Source organism: Juglans microcarpa x Juglans regia, chromosome 8D (assembly GCF_004785595.1).
Source record: "Juglans microcarpa x Juglans regia isolate MS1-56 chromosome 8D, Jm3101_v1.0, whole genome shotgun sequence".
Classification (NCBI taxonomy): Eukaryota; Viridiplantae; Streptophyta; class Magnoliopsida; order Fagales; family Juglandaceae; genus Juglans; species Juglans microcarpa x Juglans regia.
Genome location: NC_054608.1, coordinates 741,696 through 759,914, shown reverse-complemented (window position 1 = coordinate 759,914; position 18,219 = coordinate 741,696). Strand labels below are relative to the sequence as shown.

Genomic DNA, 18,219 nt, shown 5'->3' with positions numbered 1-18,219 from the left:
TTGCAATCGTGTATCTACGGGTGCGTTTGGATTTGGTAGGGTGATTTTGGATGTTGAATTGAATTGAATTGATAAAATATTATTAAAATATTATTTTTTAATATTATTATTTTAATATTTAAAAAAATTAAATTATTTATTATATTTTGTATTGAAATTTAAAAAAATTATAATAATAAGTTGAGATGAGTTGGGATGAATTTAGTAACCAAACGAAGTCTTAAATTCTTAATGAATAATAATGAATTAAGATAATAGAATAAATTTTGTAAGACTCATTTAAAATGAATTTAAATATATTTAAATATTAAGATAAATTTATATATATTTATAAAAAATTAAAAAAAATTATGAATTCTTTACATAAAGAAGCGTTGAATTTAAAAAAAATTATAAATTGTATGCGTAAAAAAGTTTTGAATTGAGCGTAGGTTGTGAATTAGTTGATAACTGGACTCGACGTAAATAGTGCTGGCAACTATCAAAAGGGCTTTATGGGTCCCCAGACATGAGCTGACAATTGACATCGACTGGACAGCACATTTCAAGTGCATTACTCATTGAGGTGTTGTTGGGTCCCAAAACTCAAACTCACAGTATGACATTTGTTCCTTAATCCTTGGCCAAAATGAAGTGTAGAAAACATTTTCCTTTTTTTGCATGTTCGGTGCACTGTGGGGAGACAATAATGTCATTAAACAGTAAGATATTTATGGTGCATTTCAATAATTTTATAATTTTTTTTAAATATATCTAAATTCAACTTAATATTTAAACATATTTTAAATTTATCTTAAATAAATTTTATAAAACTCATTCAATCATCTCAATTCAATATTATTTATAAAGAATTCAAATCTATTCAACTCAATTCAACTTCTAAACATAGTCTAAAACCGCATGGGATTTAAGGATCAGACCTATATTATTCATGGCACTGCTCTGAGCATTTCGAGTCTGGTATGAAAGCATCAAGTCATATTTTTTTCCTGATTTCCTTTTTGATTTTTAGTTTACGTTTGTTTGTTTTTTTTTAGGATACATTTAGTTATTAACTTCATCTCAACTCATCATTATAATTTTTTCAAATTTTAATATAAAATATAATAAACAATTCAATTTTTTCAAATTTTAAAATAATAATAATATTAAAAAATAATATTCTAATAATATTTTATCATCTTAACTCAATTTAATTCAATTCAACATTCAAATGCAATCTTAATCTCACAAGCTTCTCGAAAATGATGTTTTGGCAATCTAGTGGGATAATTTAGATCAGCATATATGTTGCATGGTACATTTTGTGCTTTATACGAGTACTTCTGTGCTAGTTCAATTATTTAGCTTTGCTCAACTTTCTTCTAGTTTCCTTGTGCACTTGGTTTTCAGAAGTTGGGGAAGCATGTTGTGCACTTCACTGATGTTGTCATGTTGTATAGTGGTTGTTTACTGCTGTGGTTACTTGTTCAGAGAGTCTTACTGGGGTATGCCCCTTACCGGTGTATGTTCATTCTTCAAATACAACTGAACTTACCCCACCTCCCCTCCAAAAAAAAAAGACAGGTACTGGTGAAATGGAGTCATCTAGGCATACTTCTGTATTCAACTATAAAGAAGGTCTACTTGCATCAAGCAGCAGCACTGAAGGACATGATGATGGAAAGAGTAGCTCCATGTGTTTCATCTTGGTGAGTGAAAATATCAAGAGGTCCTGGAATGATTTACAAGGATTTGCTGGGAGAGCATGGGAAATGGGTCACTCTGACCCTCGGAAAGTCATATTTGCAACCAAAATGGGGCTGGCATTGTCAATTGTGTCCTTTCTCATATTCTGGAAACAATCATATCACGACATCAGTCAGTATTCAATCTGGGCAATCCTCACTGTCATTGTGATGTTTGAATTCACTATCGGTATAATAAATATCATCCTTAATTCAATTAATACTCAAGATGCATGCTTGCCAGACTTAAAACTGTCTGGCAGCTTAGTTTCTTAAACTGTCTAGCAGCTTATTGAATATATTTTCATGTAGGAGCAACTTTTATCAAGGGTTTCAATCGCGGTTTGGGAACATTTTGTGCAGGAATTCTTGCTTTCTTCTTTTCTGAGCTAACTTTGTTGGCTGGCCAATGGGAGGAAGTTGTAATTGTTATAAGCATTTTTATAACAGGTTTAACTTACCATGCACTTAATATCTTGATTTACTTTTCCATGTTTCAAATTATCTGATGTATTTTTTCCCCTCGTTGCTTAGGATTCATTGCCTCTTATCTGAAGCTGTATCCCTCAATGAAGCCCTACGAATATGGATTTCGAGTGTTCATATTGACTTATTGTATCCTTATGGTTGCTGGGAATAGGACGAGAGGATATCTTGAGGCAATTGTAACTCGACTAGTCCTTATTGCAGTGGGAGCAGGCGTATGTTTAGTTATAAATATTTTCATTTACCCCATTTGGTCGGGCGAGGATCTGCACTACTTGGTGGTTAAAAACTTCAAGGGTTTAGCTGCTTCCTTAGAAGGTTTCTAAGCTTCTATATTAGTATGCCAAGGATCTGTACTGCTTGTTTTAACCATTGAAACATCCATGCTTACTTTTCCAGTCGTTTTCTGTAGCATGTGTCAATGGATACCTTAAAGGCATTCAATATGAAACTGTCCCCTCAACATTACTTACATGCCAAGCTGTAGATGATCCACTGTACAGCGGTTACCAATCAGTGGTAGACTCTGCACGCCAAGAGGACACTCTGGTACGCAATATCATAATATGTTAATGTTATCTGTTTGGACAAAAAATGCAGGAATTGTGGGGTTTGACTCGTTCTTACATGCTCAGCTAGGCTTTGCAGTCTGGGAACCACCTCACGGGCGTTATAAAACGTTCAATTATCCATGGAAAAACTATGTCAAAGTAAGTGGCGCATTGAGGCATTGTGCATTCACGGTCATGGCACTGCATGGATGTATTCTATCAGAAATACAGGTGATTATTGTCGTTATTTTTTCTTTCCTTTGGCAGGATTTCAACTAATTAAATATTTTGCAATCATCCTGAAATGTTATGGCTTATGGCTTTTCTTGCAATCCTATTTTATTTAACTTTCAACTTTTATCTAAAACCATCTCATCTTATCTCACTATCTAAATGGGTCTAAAAGAATTTGAAAGGTCATATCAAGTTTCTGGACTAAAGTGGGAATGGCGGACAACCACTTCGGAGTTGTGGATAACATACTTTTAGTGCAGGTGAACTGATCTCTTAAGAGCCCCCATGGCAATAATGTTGGAGAAGGGAATGAAGATTTGCTGCAGACACTAGCCCTGTTATTGATCTTCGCTAGTTATTCATGTACTTTTAAGTTGATGTTGCCTTAAAAATTAATAGTCCTGATTCTTTTGCCCCAGCCGTCCACAACACTGTCATTATGCTCTTGAGCATTAACCATTGGAAAGAAATGAGCTTCATTGAAGCTTCACTATACATCATTAAGCTTTTGATTTTGTACATGTAGGCCCCAGCAGAGAGGAGACAAGTATTTCGCAGCGAGCTTCAAAGGGTTGGAGCAGCAGGTGCTAAAGTTTTGCTTGAGCTTGGAAGGAAAGTAGAAAAAATGGAAAAATTAGGCTCTGGAGACATACTTAGAGAGGTGCATGAGGCTGCGGAGCAACTACAGAAGAAGATAGACAGAAGATCATATATCCTGGTCAATTCAGAGAGCTGGGAAATTGGAAGACAGCCCAAGACGATAGAACGCCTCGAAGATCTGTTGGATAAAGATAAGGAAAGTGTGCAATTGGGGTTCAAGTCCTTAAGTGAATCAGTACTTGATCTGAGCTCACTTCCAGTCGAGACTCCTTTAAAAAATGGTGGTTCAAAGGATATTATATTGAGGAAGCAAATAGCTTGGCCATTGCGTCACCCATTCAATGGCGATGCAGTTGCAGAGGAAGCTGATGAATACAATACATATGAAAGTGCAAGCGCCATGTCTTTGGGGACATTTGTTTCACTTGTGATTGAATTTGTTGCAAGGCTTCAAAATGTGGTTGACACATTTGAAGAACTCGGTGAGAAAGCAGATTTTGAGGAGCCTTTTATCAATGTGCCCACGACAAAGAGGGTTGGATTTTGGATCAGACTATTCAGGACCAGGTGTTACAGTTTCAAATATTGAGATCATGCGAGTTTTGCCAGCTTCAAGTTGTCAGAAATTCATGCTTTTGTTTTTCTAAAAGAGTGAAAATAACAAAATAATTGCAGGGTATATTTCAGAGGTGTAGCCTTCCATCGATGCAGGAGTTAGAAGAGGCTTTGTGGAGCATTCCTGCTGAGAATAGCCCTGAATCAAATGGATTGTGTTCCAGTTTCTTCATGATCTGTTGATAGCAGCCCTAGATTTATTGACTGCTCAAGTTGATCTACTTCTTTTTTGATACCTAAAGAGGATAAGGCTTCTAGTTCTGCCAACTACAAACCAATAAGCCTTAGTTCTATGGTCTACAAAATCTTTGCTTAAATCATGGTTAACAGATTGTCACCTTTTCTTCTTAGGCACATTTCTAAGGAATAGGATGCCATTGTTAAGAGAAGTATTTTATTAAGAGTGGTGCTATAGTCACCGAAATTGTGTCCTGAACAGAGTTACCGAATAGTGCATTTCAGTTTTTTCTTTTTTCTTTTTTCATGTTTTTTTTTTCATTTTTTTAATCATCATAAACATTTTTTTAAAAAAAATAAAAAATTCACAATATCATTAAAAAAATACTTTCTTAATTACTAAGTAAAAAAAAAAAAAAAAAAAAACTCATTTGAGACACTATTTCGGAACCCAAAGCATTACTGTTTTATTAATATCTCTTCACCACTATAGTTCAAAGCCTTAACAAAGGAGAAATGCTACAGTCACAAATATATTTTATAAAAATAAACTTACAAACTGATATGATTTTATATGATTTATTTTATAATAAAAATAACATTACAATAATCACGTAAGAGTAACATTACGTGATTTATTTTATGACTTATTAAATCAACTTACTCTAGTTTGTTAATAATTAGAGATGGTAATAATTTGGCAAAGATTGACACGGCAATTACAAATTATGACAGACTTGATCGCTTGAGTGGGATACTCTCATCGTGACACGGCTCTTTAAGGCTTTTGTCTTTTCGGATCGCTAGATAGGGCTGCTAATGAATTATATTTGATCTTCTTCTCATTTCTTTTAAACTTTGGACTTCCCCAATAAAAATTCAAAAATAAAAATAAAAATACGGTCATTTTTAGTTCATAATTTTGATTTAGAAATGAAAAGTATTTAGTTATTTTGATTTCTCATAATTTTATTATTTCCCTTAGAGGTTAGTTCATATGCATATGTTTTGAAACTCAAACTCAATCATTTTTAGTTCATCTAAGGATATTTTTAAAACAATAGTTATTTCTTGAACTCCATCATTAACACGTGAAGTACTGTTTAAAAAAGAAGAATTTTAACTACAAATAGATCTCATAAAAATAAATTCACATATTGATATATTTTAATGTGATACGTCGTATATTACTTTTTTTTTAAACGTGTCCTTGTTAGATTCATAAGGCCTTGTTTGGATTTAGAAAATGTTTTATTTTATCTCATTTCATCTCATCATTAAAACTTTTTCAAATTTTCACATAAAATATAATAAACAATTCAATTTTTTCAAATGTCAAAATAATAATAATATTAAAAGAGTTGTGCTACACAGAAGCCCCACACCCCTACACACCCTTAAAAATATGTGATTTTACTTTTTTATCATTATATTGCATACTTCAATTCAATATGAAATATGAAGCTAAAAAAACAAAATCATATGTTTTTTAAGTGATGTGCGGGGCGGTGGACTTATGTTTAGAATTTTTCATATTAAAAAAATAATATTCTAATAATATTTTTTTCAACTTTTATTTTTATCTAAAATCATCTCATCTCATATCTGAATTCAAACTAGTTCTAGAATTAAAAGATGTTTGAGCTCTATGCAGCAAAAGGATTCAAAAGTGTAGTAGTATACATAATAGTTTCAAGTCCTTGGTTCTTAAAATGGCAGAGATATTAGATGCATTAGAATTTGATTTATTTCTGGTTATGGCCAGACTGATGGATGAGACGTAACAGACTGGTTTTCAATGAGGTATTCCAGCATCCGAGTCAAATACTTCAGCTGCTATTGATTCTGTGGAAGACTACCAATCAGTTTGTCTTTCAACGTTGGTTGGCAGCTCCTCTATTGGGTTTTATAAAAGCAAACTGGGATATTGCTATCAATTGTCAAAGCAAGAGGATGGGAGTAGAGATTATCTTGAGAGATGACAAGGGAGTAGTTCAAGATATACTAGTCTTGGTGTCTGGGTTCTCAGCTTGGGATTTCAATTATGTACAAGGTGTATTAATCAAGAGGCTCATGATGTTCTTGCAAAAGAGGCTATTCATCTTAATCATGGTCATGTTGTAAATCTGGTTTATGTTCTAGATAGTACAAACACATTGTAATGTCCTTTGCTCAGTTATAAAAGTCTACAATGTTTTACCTTAAAAAAAAAAAGGAAAAAATTTAAGAGTAATTCATAACGTGAAACTAAGGATTGAACTGTCCGATTTGTATTCGCAACTCATTTCAACTCATCTCACTACTATTCATCAACTTTAATTCATAAATTTCACTACTATTCACAACTCATTCTACTATTATTCACAACCCATATCAATTCATCTTCTAATCAAAACAACTATGAGTTGAGATGGTTTGTAAATAGTATAATAAAAGTTGAATTACTTATTATATTTTGTGTGGAAATTTGATAAAGTTATTTTGAGATTTGAAAAAAGTTAAATTGTTTATTATATTTTATGTAAAAATTTAAAAAAATTATAATGATAAGTTGAAATAGATTTTAAATACAAACAGGAGGATCCTACCAAACCAAATCCAAGAAAGAACATGCGCAAAAAAAATTGAAAACAAGAGTGTTTTACAGGCCGGCCCTCATGTGGAAGGGAAGCAACCATTGAAAACACCAGCAACTTCAAATTCTCCTCTCTCTCTCCCACGAAATGGGAGCCTGAGGTGGGTGGAGGGGAGGGGGGGGCACTAGATTCTAACAGAATTTAGGTGGTGGTGTGCGAGTGGAAAGGGATAGAGAGTGAGTGGAGTACGGAGGAATACGGTGAAGGAAGGCACTGAAGGCACTTGCTGCCAGGAGAAGGGAGGAAAATACAGAAAACTCAAGAAAGACCAGGTCGAAAGAATGGAATAAGCTGAATCTGCTAGAAGATGAAGAAGCTACCATAGTCTTTGATGAAGCAGTTGTAGAGGAGATATCTTACAAAGGAGAATGTAGCCTGGTGGGAAAAGTGTGTATGGACAGATCTATTAGTAAAGAGGTGGTGCAGAGCACGATGAAGATAGTGTAGAAAATAAGCAAACCTGCAAAGTTTCTAGAAGTAGATACGAATGTATTTACTATTACATTTGCAAATCCAGCAGACAAATATCGTCTTTGGAATGGAAGACCATGGTCTTTCCATTACCATTTGTTTGCACTAAAACTCTTTGATGAGGACACACCACCACAGAAGCTGAGGTTCATGCAGGAGCGTTTCTGGATTCAATTCCATAATCTGCCACTGTCTTGCATGAATGAGGATAGAGGAAGGCAGCTGGGCAATACCATTTGTGTGGTGGAGATGGTGGATGTGAAAGAGGATGGCAGTGGATGGGGAAGACATCTGAGGATCTTGATTGTGATAGATCTTCAAAAACCATTAGCTAGAGGACCATCAATGTGAGAGGAGAGAAACTCTGGATTCCCATAAGGTATGAAAAGTTGCTTAGATTTTGCTTCTCTTATGGTTGTTTAATTCATGGAAAGGAAGGTTGTGTAAACAAAAGTGAAGGGGTTGAACAATGTGGGGTATGGCTAAGAGCAGATATGAAAAGAGGAGAAAAAACAAAAAGAGAAGGGAACCTGTTAGTCTAATGAAGAATAATGGAGGGAAGGTTGGGCATGCTCAGGTGGAGGGAGATGATGCAGGAAATATAGATAAAGGAAAAAATGGGTCAAATGGAGGAAAAACTACTGGGATGGAAGAGAGCCTGAGTGAGGTTGAGTCTGAGGAAAGAAGTGCAAGGGAAAAGGAGAAGGAGGATAGGTTAAATGGGGAAGTGACTAGCAATAAGCACGTAGAAGCAATAAAGATAATAAGAAATGGGGAGGAAGCAATGAAGGAAGGAATAGGGACTGAAAAGGAGTTTATAACTGTGGCAGGGGAGCAGAAGGGAGACCTGAATAAAACAATACAAGATTTAATTATCAAGAAGGGTGAATGGAAGAGAAGGGCAAGAGAAAAAGGGAAAATTGTAATAAATAAGGGTGAATACTTAGTCAAAAAAAGAAGGTATGAAGGTGAGGAGGGAGGAGATACAAAGAGGCTGAAGGGAAAAAATGTTAGTAAAAGTGGAGATGGGGAGGAAAACAATTCCTTAAAAAGCGTGGTGGTGGCTGTTTAACAGCCTCACCATTCCCAATGAAAATCCTTAGTTGGAACTGTCGGGGGCTTGGGAACCCTTGGACAGTTCAAGATCTTTGCCTTATGGTAAAGGAAAAGGACCCAGATGTGATATTCATTATGGAAACTAAGTTGAAAAGTGAGCGGTGTGTGAGATTGAAGAAGAGACTTAGCTGTGAAGGATGTTTTGTAGTGGGACCAGTGGGAACAAATGGAGGTTTATCTCTATGGTGGAATAGCAGAGTTGAGATAGAGATACAAAACTTTTCACAAAGGCATATTAATGCTTGGATCTCAGAAGAAGGAGAAGGGGAAAGGTGGCTGATGACAGGTTTTTATGGCCAGCCTGATACCAATAGAAGAGATGAAGCTTGGAACTTGTTAAAAGCATTAAAACCAAGGTCCAATCAAGGGTGGTGTGTAATAGGAGATTTTAATGAGATTGTTTCAAATGATGAGAATATGGGAGGAAGGCCAAGATTAGACAGACAAATGGAAGGGTTCAGATCTGCATTAGAAGGGGAGAATTTATTTGATCTTGGATGGAGAGGGAATAAGTTTACATGGAGCAATAAGCATGAAGATGAGACATTTACAAAAGAAAATGGTCAATTCAAAATGGCCAATTCAAAATGGTCACAAATATTCAATGATCAATGTGTGGAAGTGCTGACAGGTAGAAGCTCAGATCACAGGTATTGACTTTGAAGAAGAGAGGTGAAAAACGTTTGGAGGAAGAGAAGGGTTTTCAGATATGAGGCTAGTTGGGTTATGGAGGAGGGCTGTGAGGAAGTTATTAGAGGGGCTTGGCATACAATGCAAAGGAATACACAAACTCAGAAGATTCAGGCAAAGTTAGAGTCATGCAAGATAGCCCTTCAAAGGTGGAGTAGACAGAATAGTTCAGACAAATCAAAAGAAATTAAGGAGAAGTCTGACTTGCTTAAACAACTTCAAGATGAAGAGAGTAGATGTAATGTTGAAGATATTAAAAGAGTTCAGAGGGAGTTAGGGGTACTGCTTGAGAAGGAAGATCTAAAATGGAAACAAAGAGCAAAAAGAAATTGGTATGCAATGGGAGACAAAAATACCAAATTTTTTCATGCTTGTGCATCTCAAAGAAGAAGGAAAAATGTTATAAAAAAAAAGTCATGGATGAGCAAAAACAGATGTTCAACAAACAAGAAGACATTGAAGGGGCTTTTAATAACTTTTTCAATAATTTGTTTACCTCAACAATGCCAAGTCCAGAAGACATTGCAGAATGTGTGCAGCAAGTGGAGGCTCAAGTCACAAGTGAGATGAATGACAGATTGGTTAGGCCTTTCTGCAGATTGGAAATAGAGGCTGTCATCCAACAGATGGGTACCTTGAAATCACCTGGCCCTGATGGCTTTGGTGCTTGTTTCTACCAAAACCATTGGGATACAATCGAGGATGAGGTATGCAATGCAGTGCCAAGTTTTCTTAATGGTAATTCTCTGATCTCTTCTATTAACTTCATTTATATAACTCTTATCCCCAAAACAAAAAGCCTCTTACTTGTTACTGAGTATAGGCCAATTAGCCTTTGTAATGTAATTTACAAAATTGTCTCAAAAGTTATTGTAAACAGGCTAAAAAGAGTTTTATCATGTATAATCTCATCCAACCAGAGTGCTTTCATACCTGGAAGGATTATTACTGATAACATAATGGTTGCATATGAGGTTCTTCATACTATGAAGGTGAGGAAGACAGGCAAGAAGGGTAGCATGGCCATCAAACTTGATATGTCCAGGGCCTATGACAAAATTGAGTGGGTTTTTTTTGGAAGCTATAATGAAAAAACTGGGTTTTTGCAGTGAGTGGACACATCTAATTATGAAATGTGTCTCTTCTGTTACTTATTCAGTTTTGGTCAATGAAGAGCCAAGTGATAAAATCTATCCTTCAAGGGGATTAAGGCAAGGGGATCCACTATCCCCTTACCTGTTTATAATGTGTGCAGAAGGACTTAGTGCTTTGCTTAATAAAGCTAATCAACAGGGTGATACTAGAGGAGTTTCAGTTGTGAGAGGGGGGGGGGGGAGGGGGCTGAGGATCCTTAGCACATATGAGAGTCTCCACATGAGGGCAGGCAGGGCCAATGTGGAGGAGTGGAGAAAATTGAAAGGGATCCTTAGCACCTATGAGAGAGCCTTTGGTCAGTTTCTTAATAAGGACAAGGCAGCTATATTCTTCAGTTCTAACACTGACTCAGAGACTAAAAGTAAGATTTTGAGGGAAGGTGGGGATATGGTGAAAGGGAGCTATGAAAAGTACTTGGGACTTCCTACTCTGGTGGGCAATTCAAAGTACAACACCTTCAGATGCTTAAAAGAAAGAATTTGGCAGAAAATTAACAGTTGGAAGGATTCCTTTCTCTCGAGTGCAGCAAAAGAAATCTTGATAAAGGCTGTGTTGCAAGCTGTCCCTTCCTATACCATGAGTGTTTTTAGGCTGCCAAAGAAGCTCTGCACAGGACTGAATGGATTGCTAGCTAAGTTTTGGTGGGGCAACCAGCAAAGAGAGAGTTGTATACATTGGAGGAGTTGGAAGAAAATGGGGCAACCAAAAGGAAAGGGAGGGTTGGGTTTCAGAGATTTAGAGAATTTTAACACAACTTTGTTGGAAAAACAAGGCTGGAGATTGTTACACAACCCTCTTTCTCTAACTGCCAATATTTACAAGGAAAAATATTTTAGACATTCTAATTTGTTGGAGGCAAAACTGGGGTACTCACCTTCATTGATATGGAGGAGTGTTTGGAGTTCTTTGGATCTATTAAAAGAGGGACTAAGATGGAGGGTGGGTAATGGTAAAAGGATTCAAACTTAGGGTAATAAATGGCTATCTACTCCATCTTCCTTCTGTGTGCAGTCTCCAATTACAACTTTGAATGGAGATGCAAATGTTTGTGAACTTATGGTTGAGGGCAAGAAGGAATAGAATGAGAACTTAGTCAGAGCTATTTTCATGAAAGAAGAAGCTGACCAGATCTGTTGTATTCCCTTGAGCAGAAATGAGGTGGAAGACAAGCTGTTTTGGGGGCCTATTACTAAATGCATGTTCAGTGTAAAAAGTGCATATTACTTGGAGCAAGAAAGAACAAAAAGGGTACAAGGGGAGTATTCAAGAGGGGCTGAAGTAGATGGTCGATGGAAATACATTTGGATGTTGAATATACTTGGGAAGATAAAAATGTTCATGTAGATGACAGGTAATGATTTGTTGGCTACAAAAAAGAATTTATTTGTTAGAAAAATTAGTGATGACTCAAAGTGTCCAATATGCCTCCAAGAGGAAGAATCTGTAATGCATGTTCTCTGGCATTGCCCTGCTGCCAATGATGTATGGGCTAGGTTATTTAAGACAGTGCAGAAATGGAAGATACAACAAGAAGTAGATTTACTGTGCTTATGGGAGAGGTTGACTAAAAAGCTCAATAAAACTGAAATGGAAGTGATAGCTGCCATAATGAGGAGTCTGTGGATTAGAATAAATGTTTTCATTTTCAAAAAGAAGTTCACTAGTCCTAGTTGTGTAATCAGATCAGCAAAAGATATTTTGAATGAGTTTCAATAGGGCCAATTTCTGTCTTTGGGACAAGGGGGAATAGAAGCGCAGTGGGAGGAGAGAAAAAATGGCTTCCACCAGAACAGAATTGGGTAAAGGCAAACTGGAATGCAGCTTTGGATGCTAAAGCAAGAAAGATGGGAGCTGGTGTTATAATAAGAAATGAGAAGGGAGAGGTCATGGCAACTTGTCATGCTCAAAAGCAAAATGTGGTAGAACCAGCTTTAGCAGAGTGTTATGCTCTGAGAAAAGCAATGGAATTTTGTAGAGATCTCAATTTTGACAAAGTAATCTTCGAGGGGGATGCACAGGTAGTAATAAATGCTGTGAACAATCCAGTTGAAGACCTGTCTTTCTATGGCAGTATTATAGAAGAGATGAAGATGGTGCTCAAAGGCTGGCAAGGATGGATAGTTCAATACTCACATAGAGATACAAATGCAGTAACTCATAATCTAGCAAAAGCTGCTTTACATTTTGAAGAGGAGAAAGTGTAGATAGAAGAAGCTCCAATGTTTGTCTTAAATAGTTTACAGATTGATAATATTTGTATTGATCAAACAATTTATATGAATGAATGAGGAATGGTTTATTCAAAAAAGAAAAAAGAAAATAAAAAAAGAAAAAGAAAAAGAAAGAACATGCGCAGATCATCATCCACATCCTACAGATAATTAAACTACATAAATAAATGACAACCTTGGATTAAACTAAACATAAATTTCCGGTCCCATCATTGAATAAAACAAGCAATGCCAGCCAACGCAACTTTCGTTTTCAGAAGAGATGTCATTCGCTTTTGTCTTGATCTGATCATTCTTTTTGTTTTGTTTGAATTGAAAAGAGAGTCTACATATCTTATCATTTTATAAGCATAATTTTTTAACTTAATTTTGTGTTCCTACCGGTCTTAACTCCCAACGACCTTTCAAATTTTCTTAACCGCCAAACGACACCGTTTCTCTCGCTCTCTCTGACAAATCATCCAATGTATATCTATATATTTTCACTCTCTCGATGCTTAATTTTTCATTAATTACCTCTGTTCTTTTTGTTTTTCTGGTTTCTCTCTGATTACCGTTTCCGGTTCGTCACGCTGCAGCATTAATGGCTGCGAAGGTCGGGTCTTTTCGACAGAGTTTCGTCGAGAGGAGCAAGGAAAGGCTTCTCTCCAGGAAGGGTTACTCCGAATTGGGCGTGAATGGTTCCTGCGGTGGCGACGACGGAGTCAAATACAGGTGTTTTCGTAACTTCTCTGATGGGATCGTCAACTTCTGGACCGGTATGCGGGAAACTTCGGCCAAGCTATACCAGATGGGCAGGTCCGATCCTCGGAAGCTCCTCTTCGCCGCGAAAATGGGGATGTCCTTGTCCATTGTGTCCCTCGTCATCTTCTTCAAAGAACCGCTCAAGGACGTTAGCCAGTATTCCATCTGGGCAATTCTCACAGTCGTCGTGGTTTTCGAATTCAGCGTAGGTATTAGCTTCGATCATGCTCATGCCAGTTTGATATATCAAGGACTGACTTGGAGATTCGGTTTGTTTTCATCCCCAACAAAGAAAGAAGATCGAATTTGTCTTGTTTTATTCACGAATTTATATATATTGTTGGCTTTTTTACCCGAGTTATATTCTCGTTTTACATTCGTGCAATGCATTCTTAGGTGCTTCAATAGAAAGGGGTAATCTTCACTGTGCTTGCTGGTTTGTTTGCAGGGGCAACGCTTAACAAAGGATTCAATCGTGCTTTAGGGACATTTTCGGCCGGAGGGCTTGCTCTGGGCATTGCAGAGGTGGCTTTGAGGGTTGGGGAATTTGAGGAAGTTATTATAGTAATTAGTATTTTCTTAGCAGGTCAGAGCCTTTATGATTAATGTCATATGCCTATATTTCCCTTCTCCGACCTTCATTTTTTCGTTTTGGATGGAAAATCCATTCTTAAATGACCCTTCTGTCTTGATGTGTAGGATTTCTTGCAAGTTATACCAAACTTTATCCACCAATGAAGTCTTATGAATATGGTTTCCGGGTATTCTTGTTGACATTCTGTATTGTATTGGTCTCTGGGAGTAGCTCGTCGCAGTTTTTCCAAACAGCTTTCTATCGGTTATTACTTATTGGGATCGGTGCTTGTGTATGTCTTGTTGTAAATATATGTATGTATCCCATCTGGTCAGGGGAGGATCTGCACAAATTGGTGGTGAAAAATTTCCAGGGTGTTGCTACTTCTTTGGAAGGTTGGGCCGAATTCTTTTATGCCCTGATTTGTACCATATATACATTCTTTTATGTAACTATCACAGTATCTTTTTTCTTTTATTTGTAGTTGATTGCAATGACATGCTTGGTATATTGCTTCAAAACTTTGTTCAGGCTGTGTTAATAGATACTTGCAATGCGTTGCATATGAGAGGGTCCCTTCCAAAATTCTTATATACCAAGCATCTGATGACCCGCTGTATAGTGGCTGTAGATCAGCTGTACAATCTTCAAGCCAAGAGGAATCTCTGGTATGCTTTTGTCATTATTCTGGCACCTGTCTTGAATAGAGCCAAAATGTGGCAGGTGATAATTTTAGCTTAATGCTGATATTTCAGTTAGATTTTGCAATATGGGAACCACCTCATGGCCCTTATAAGGGGTTTAATTATCCCTGGAGGAACTACGTCAAAGTAAGTGGTGCACTGAGGCATTGTGCTTTCATGGTAATGGCAATGCATGGGTGCATACTTTCAGAAATACAGGTGAATAGACCCATTCCCTTTTTTTATTTTTTTATATCTTCTAGATATGTTTGTTGCAGCATTGTATCTGTTCTTATTTCTCCCAGAATGGTGACTTTTGTTTCCGCTCTTTTAGGTCGGGCACAATTTATAACATGATCAATTAGAACTGGACATTTGCGATCATTTGTAATAATATACTGAAATTGTCTGTTTTAGTTCTTCCATGCCATCTACAGTTCTCTTGATAAAAGTAATAAAGCACAGTTGTTAATTTATTCCAAGAATTGATCTTTCTTTTCATAATTCTTTCAGTTTTCATTTCTATTGAAGCATCAAGTCTTGAACTTGAACAAGGTCATGCAGGGGTTCTATCAGTATTTTGTCACTCTTTTTTATTTATCAAATTTGTTGGGATTTACTAACCGAAAAGGTGGACGTGCTAAGATTTGATCATGTCTGCTTTCATATGCCATTTACCGCAGGCTTTTTGGCCAAGACACCTATGAGTCATTCTTTGTTGACATAACTGGGTTACTGCCTCAAACATCTGTTCTGTGGACACCATTCCCCCAGTAGCTGATGAACTGTCTGCTCCCTTGATAAAATCTTAATGACCTAGCCTCCAATGAATATGTTACTGTTAGGTTGTGATTTGTTAGTTTAGTTGGTGAGTGGTGGGGAGGTAGAGTATCTAAAAGCAAGCCGGGGACACCGAATAAGTGATAGTAAGAGCAATAATAAAGCTGGGGACTGAAGAAACGTCTGTTCCACTTGCTTCTCCTGTCAGCTGTTAACATTCACATTTATCATCTAGTTTCTTTATGTTAATTCTCAGACAATCAAGATATCTCACATTTTATTTCCATTGCGGTTTGACGAATAAAAAGGATGCAAAAATTGACTACTTTATGCATAGATATTACAAATGAGAGATGAAGCATGATTTGAAGAGTATAGTTAGTTGTTATGACATGTTGCTGAAGCATTTGTACCTATGAGCTTCTGGAAGATGTCAGTTAAGAGTCCTCACTAAGCTCTTTATGAACATTACTTTTTCTAGAGTTCAGAAAAGCTCTCCAAGTCTAGAAATTGGTTGTTGATGCATCTGTTTTTAAGATCTGTGCTTTTGGCATTGAGGATACATAATAACTTTCTTCTGAGCTATCTATTTACACTATCAGCTGTTTTGACTTTGTACCTCTAGGCACCAGCAGAAAAGAGACAGGTTTTTAGTAGTGAGCTTCAAAGGGTTGGTACCGAAGGAGCTAAAGTGTTATGTGAGCTAGGAAGCAAAGTTGAAAAGATGGAAAAATTAAGCTCCAAAGACATATTATTTGAAGTGCATGATGCAGCAGAAAAGTTACAAATGAAGATTGACCGAAAATCATACCTTCTGGTCAATTCAGATAGCTGGGAAGGTGTAATGCGGGCGAAGGAATTTGAAGATCCTCAGACCTTGATTGATGTCGAAGACAATGAAAATAAAGGAATTGTGATCAATTCGCTCAGTGAAACATGGGATTTACATAATCCAAACATGAGTGTAGAGCCCTCCTCAATGCCGCAGTGGATATCCTCTGAAAGTGTGCTTAAGAAACCAGTATCATGGCCACGTCTCTCATTTGCTGGGGATTCCATGCTTAATGAACAAGAATCAAAAGTATATGAAAGTGCCAGTTCCTTGTCTTTAGCTACATTTTCATCCCTTCTCATTGAGTTTGTTGCCAGGCTTCAAAATATTGTTGATGAGTTTGAAGAGCTTAGCGAGAAAGCAAATTTTAAGGAACCCATGCCAGAGGCCAAAGAGCTGGTTGGGTTTTGGACCAGACTGCTGAGATGCTTCCGTTGACTTCCTTGTTCACCTGATTCAACCTCTTATTTTTTTCATTCAATTGTTGGCAATTCATCATTGATTACCGCTTGGTTACTTCATCTTTCTGAATGTAAAGATTGGAAAGAGAAAGAGGGTGAGTTTCTCACCCAAACAGTGATTACAGCCATTGAATTGGGGTATGATCTGATGATATGTCACTTCGAAGGATTTATTTTATCTTATTTTGAGTGAAGGCGAGCAGGGACATCTCCAGTGATGGAGCTTTTGTGATGCCTGGATTTTATCAGAAAAAGGAGTTGAAAGCTTTAGAGATTAGGCGGATGTTTCTTAAGATATCTGTATCTTTTGTCAATATACAGTTTTTGGGTTTCGATGCTAACAGAAGAGGACCCAGAAAACAGAGAGATCACCATACTGGCTTTTACTATGCATTTTTTGCTAGTTGTGTTGTGTTGTAAATTTTGGCATAAAGGGAAATTTGAGCAATTTTTAGCAGAGCTGCTGCTTGAATCCAGAGTTTTAAGGCCTAGAGGACATGATCACAACAATCGGATAGAAACACTCCAAGTTACATAAACTGATTAATATGTGCTGGTCATATATAATTATGAATATATCATTAAAAACAAAGGTCTGAATGATGTCACAGGACATCCTTGTAAATCGCAGGCAAAAGCAGATCCTTTTACAGTTGTATTCATGCATTGAAGGTAGTACTGGACAGAGATCGTAGACGATAAAGAGAACGAAAAGGCCAACTTTTTTGGTGGATGAAACGTGGGAGTACTCCTTTATCTCCAATCAGAAAGAGTGAAAATAAAGGCAGAAGACGTATTAATTATGGTAACAAAATCATATACCATGTTTAATACAAAGTCTTTCTATATAAAACGAAGCTATTATGGACTTGGATAAGTCACTTACAATTGAGTAATGCTATAGATACACGTTGTACAAGCGCCGTGTACTTTTTTTGAAAAGGTAATGATACACTTACAATTCCTTTACAATCATTTTATGTGGATCTCATATTTACACACTTTTTTTTTTTCAAACGAGTGCACGGTGCTTGCGCACTCTATAACTGCAAATATAATTTCTCTTTATAATTTGTAGCAATTTTTTTTTATTCTAGCTCTTTTTTTAGGAAGATGGACAGTATCCCAAATTTTATTGATTGTCCATACTTTTGACGGAGGAATACCTTTTATAAAAATAAAACTTGAGGGTCACAAAATTCCCTAAACCAAACTTTAAGAAAATTGTAAACTAACTATACTTGTACAAGTATTCAAACTAAGTGAACAAAACAAAGTTTTTCTGTACAGCATAGACTTGAAAGAAATCTAAAAACAACAAATTACCTAAATCGAAAAGACCGCAAACTACATTTATCAAGCAAGAAAATACCATAGATTTGTTTTGGAAGTTGTAGAGCTGAAGAAAAAGATGTATTAAATCCAGCAGCCTCTAGATTTGCACATGATCTATCCG

At 36.5% G+C, this 18,219-nt stretch overlaps 2 protein-coding genes across 4 annotated transcripts; both read left to right on the top strand.

Moving 5' to 3' along the window:
* The first annotated feature begins 1,694 nt into the window (after positions 1-1,694).
* Positions 1,695-7,848, top strand: LOC121243071 (aluminum-activated malate transporter 6-like). The gene is made up of 8 exons (XM_041141130.1): positions 1,695-1,917; positions 2,040-2,177; positions 2,262-2,531; positions 2,626-2,762; positions 2,849-2,995; positions 3,525-4,165; positions 7,233-7,396; positions 7,544-7,848. Exons 1-8 carry the CDS (start codon positions 1,755-1,757, stop codon positions 7,846-7,848), a joined length of 1,965 nt encoding a protein of 654 aa, XP_040997064.1. The 5' UTR covers positions 1,695-1,754.
* Positions 7,849-13,199: 5,351 nt separating this feature from the next.
* Positions 13,200-17,220, top strand: LOC121243417 (aluminum-activated malate transporter 4-like). 3 transcript variants are annotated; one of them, XM_041141536.1, is made up of 7 exons: positions 13,200-13,642; positions 13,882-14,019; positions 14,133-14,402; positions 14,539-14,675; positions 14,763-14,909; positions 16,096-16,551; positions 16,620-17,220. In XM_041141536.1, exons 1-7 carry the CDS (start codon positions 13,273-13,275, stop codon positions 16,635-16,637), a joined length of 1,536 nt encoding a protein of 511 aa, XP_040997470.1. In that variant the 5' UTR covers positions 13,200-13,272; the 3' UTR covers positions 16,638-17,220. The 3 variants fall into 3 exon arrangements, 2 of the variants coding, with proteins under 2 accessions (XP_040997470.1, XP_040997469.1); XR_005936130.1 differs by having other exon boundaries at positions 13,201-13,642; positions 16,096-16,858; positions 16,959-17,220; XM_041141535.1 differs by having other exon boundaries at positions 13,201-13,642; positions 16,096-17,220.
* Positions 17,221-18,219: the final 999 nt, after the last annotated feature.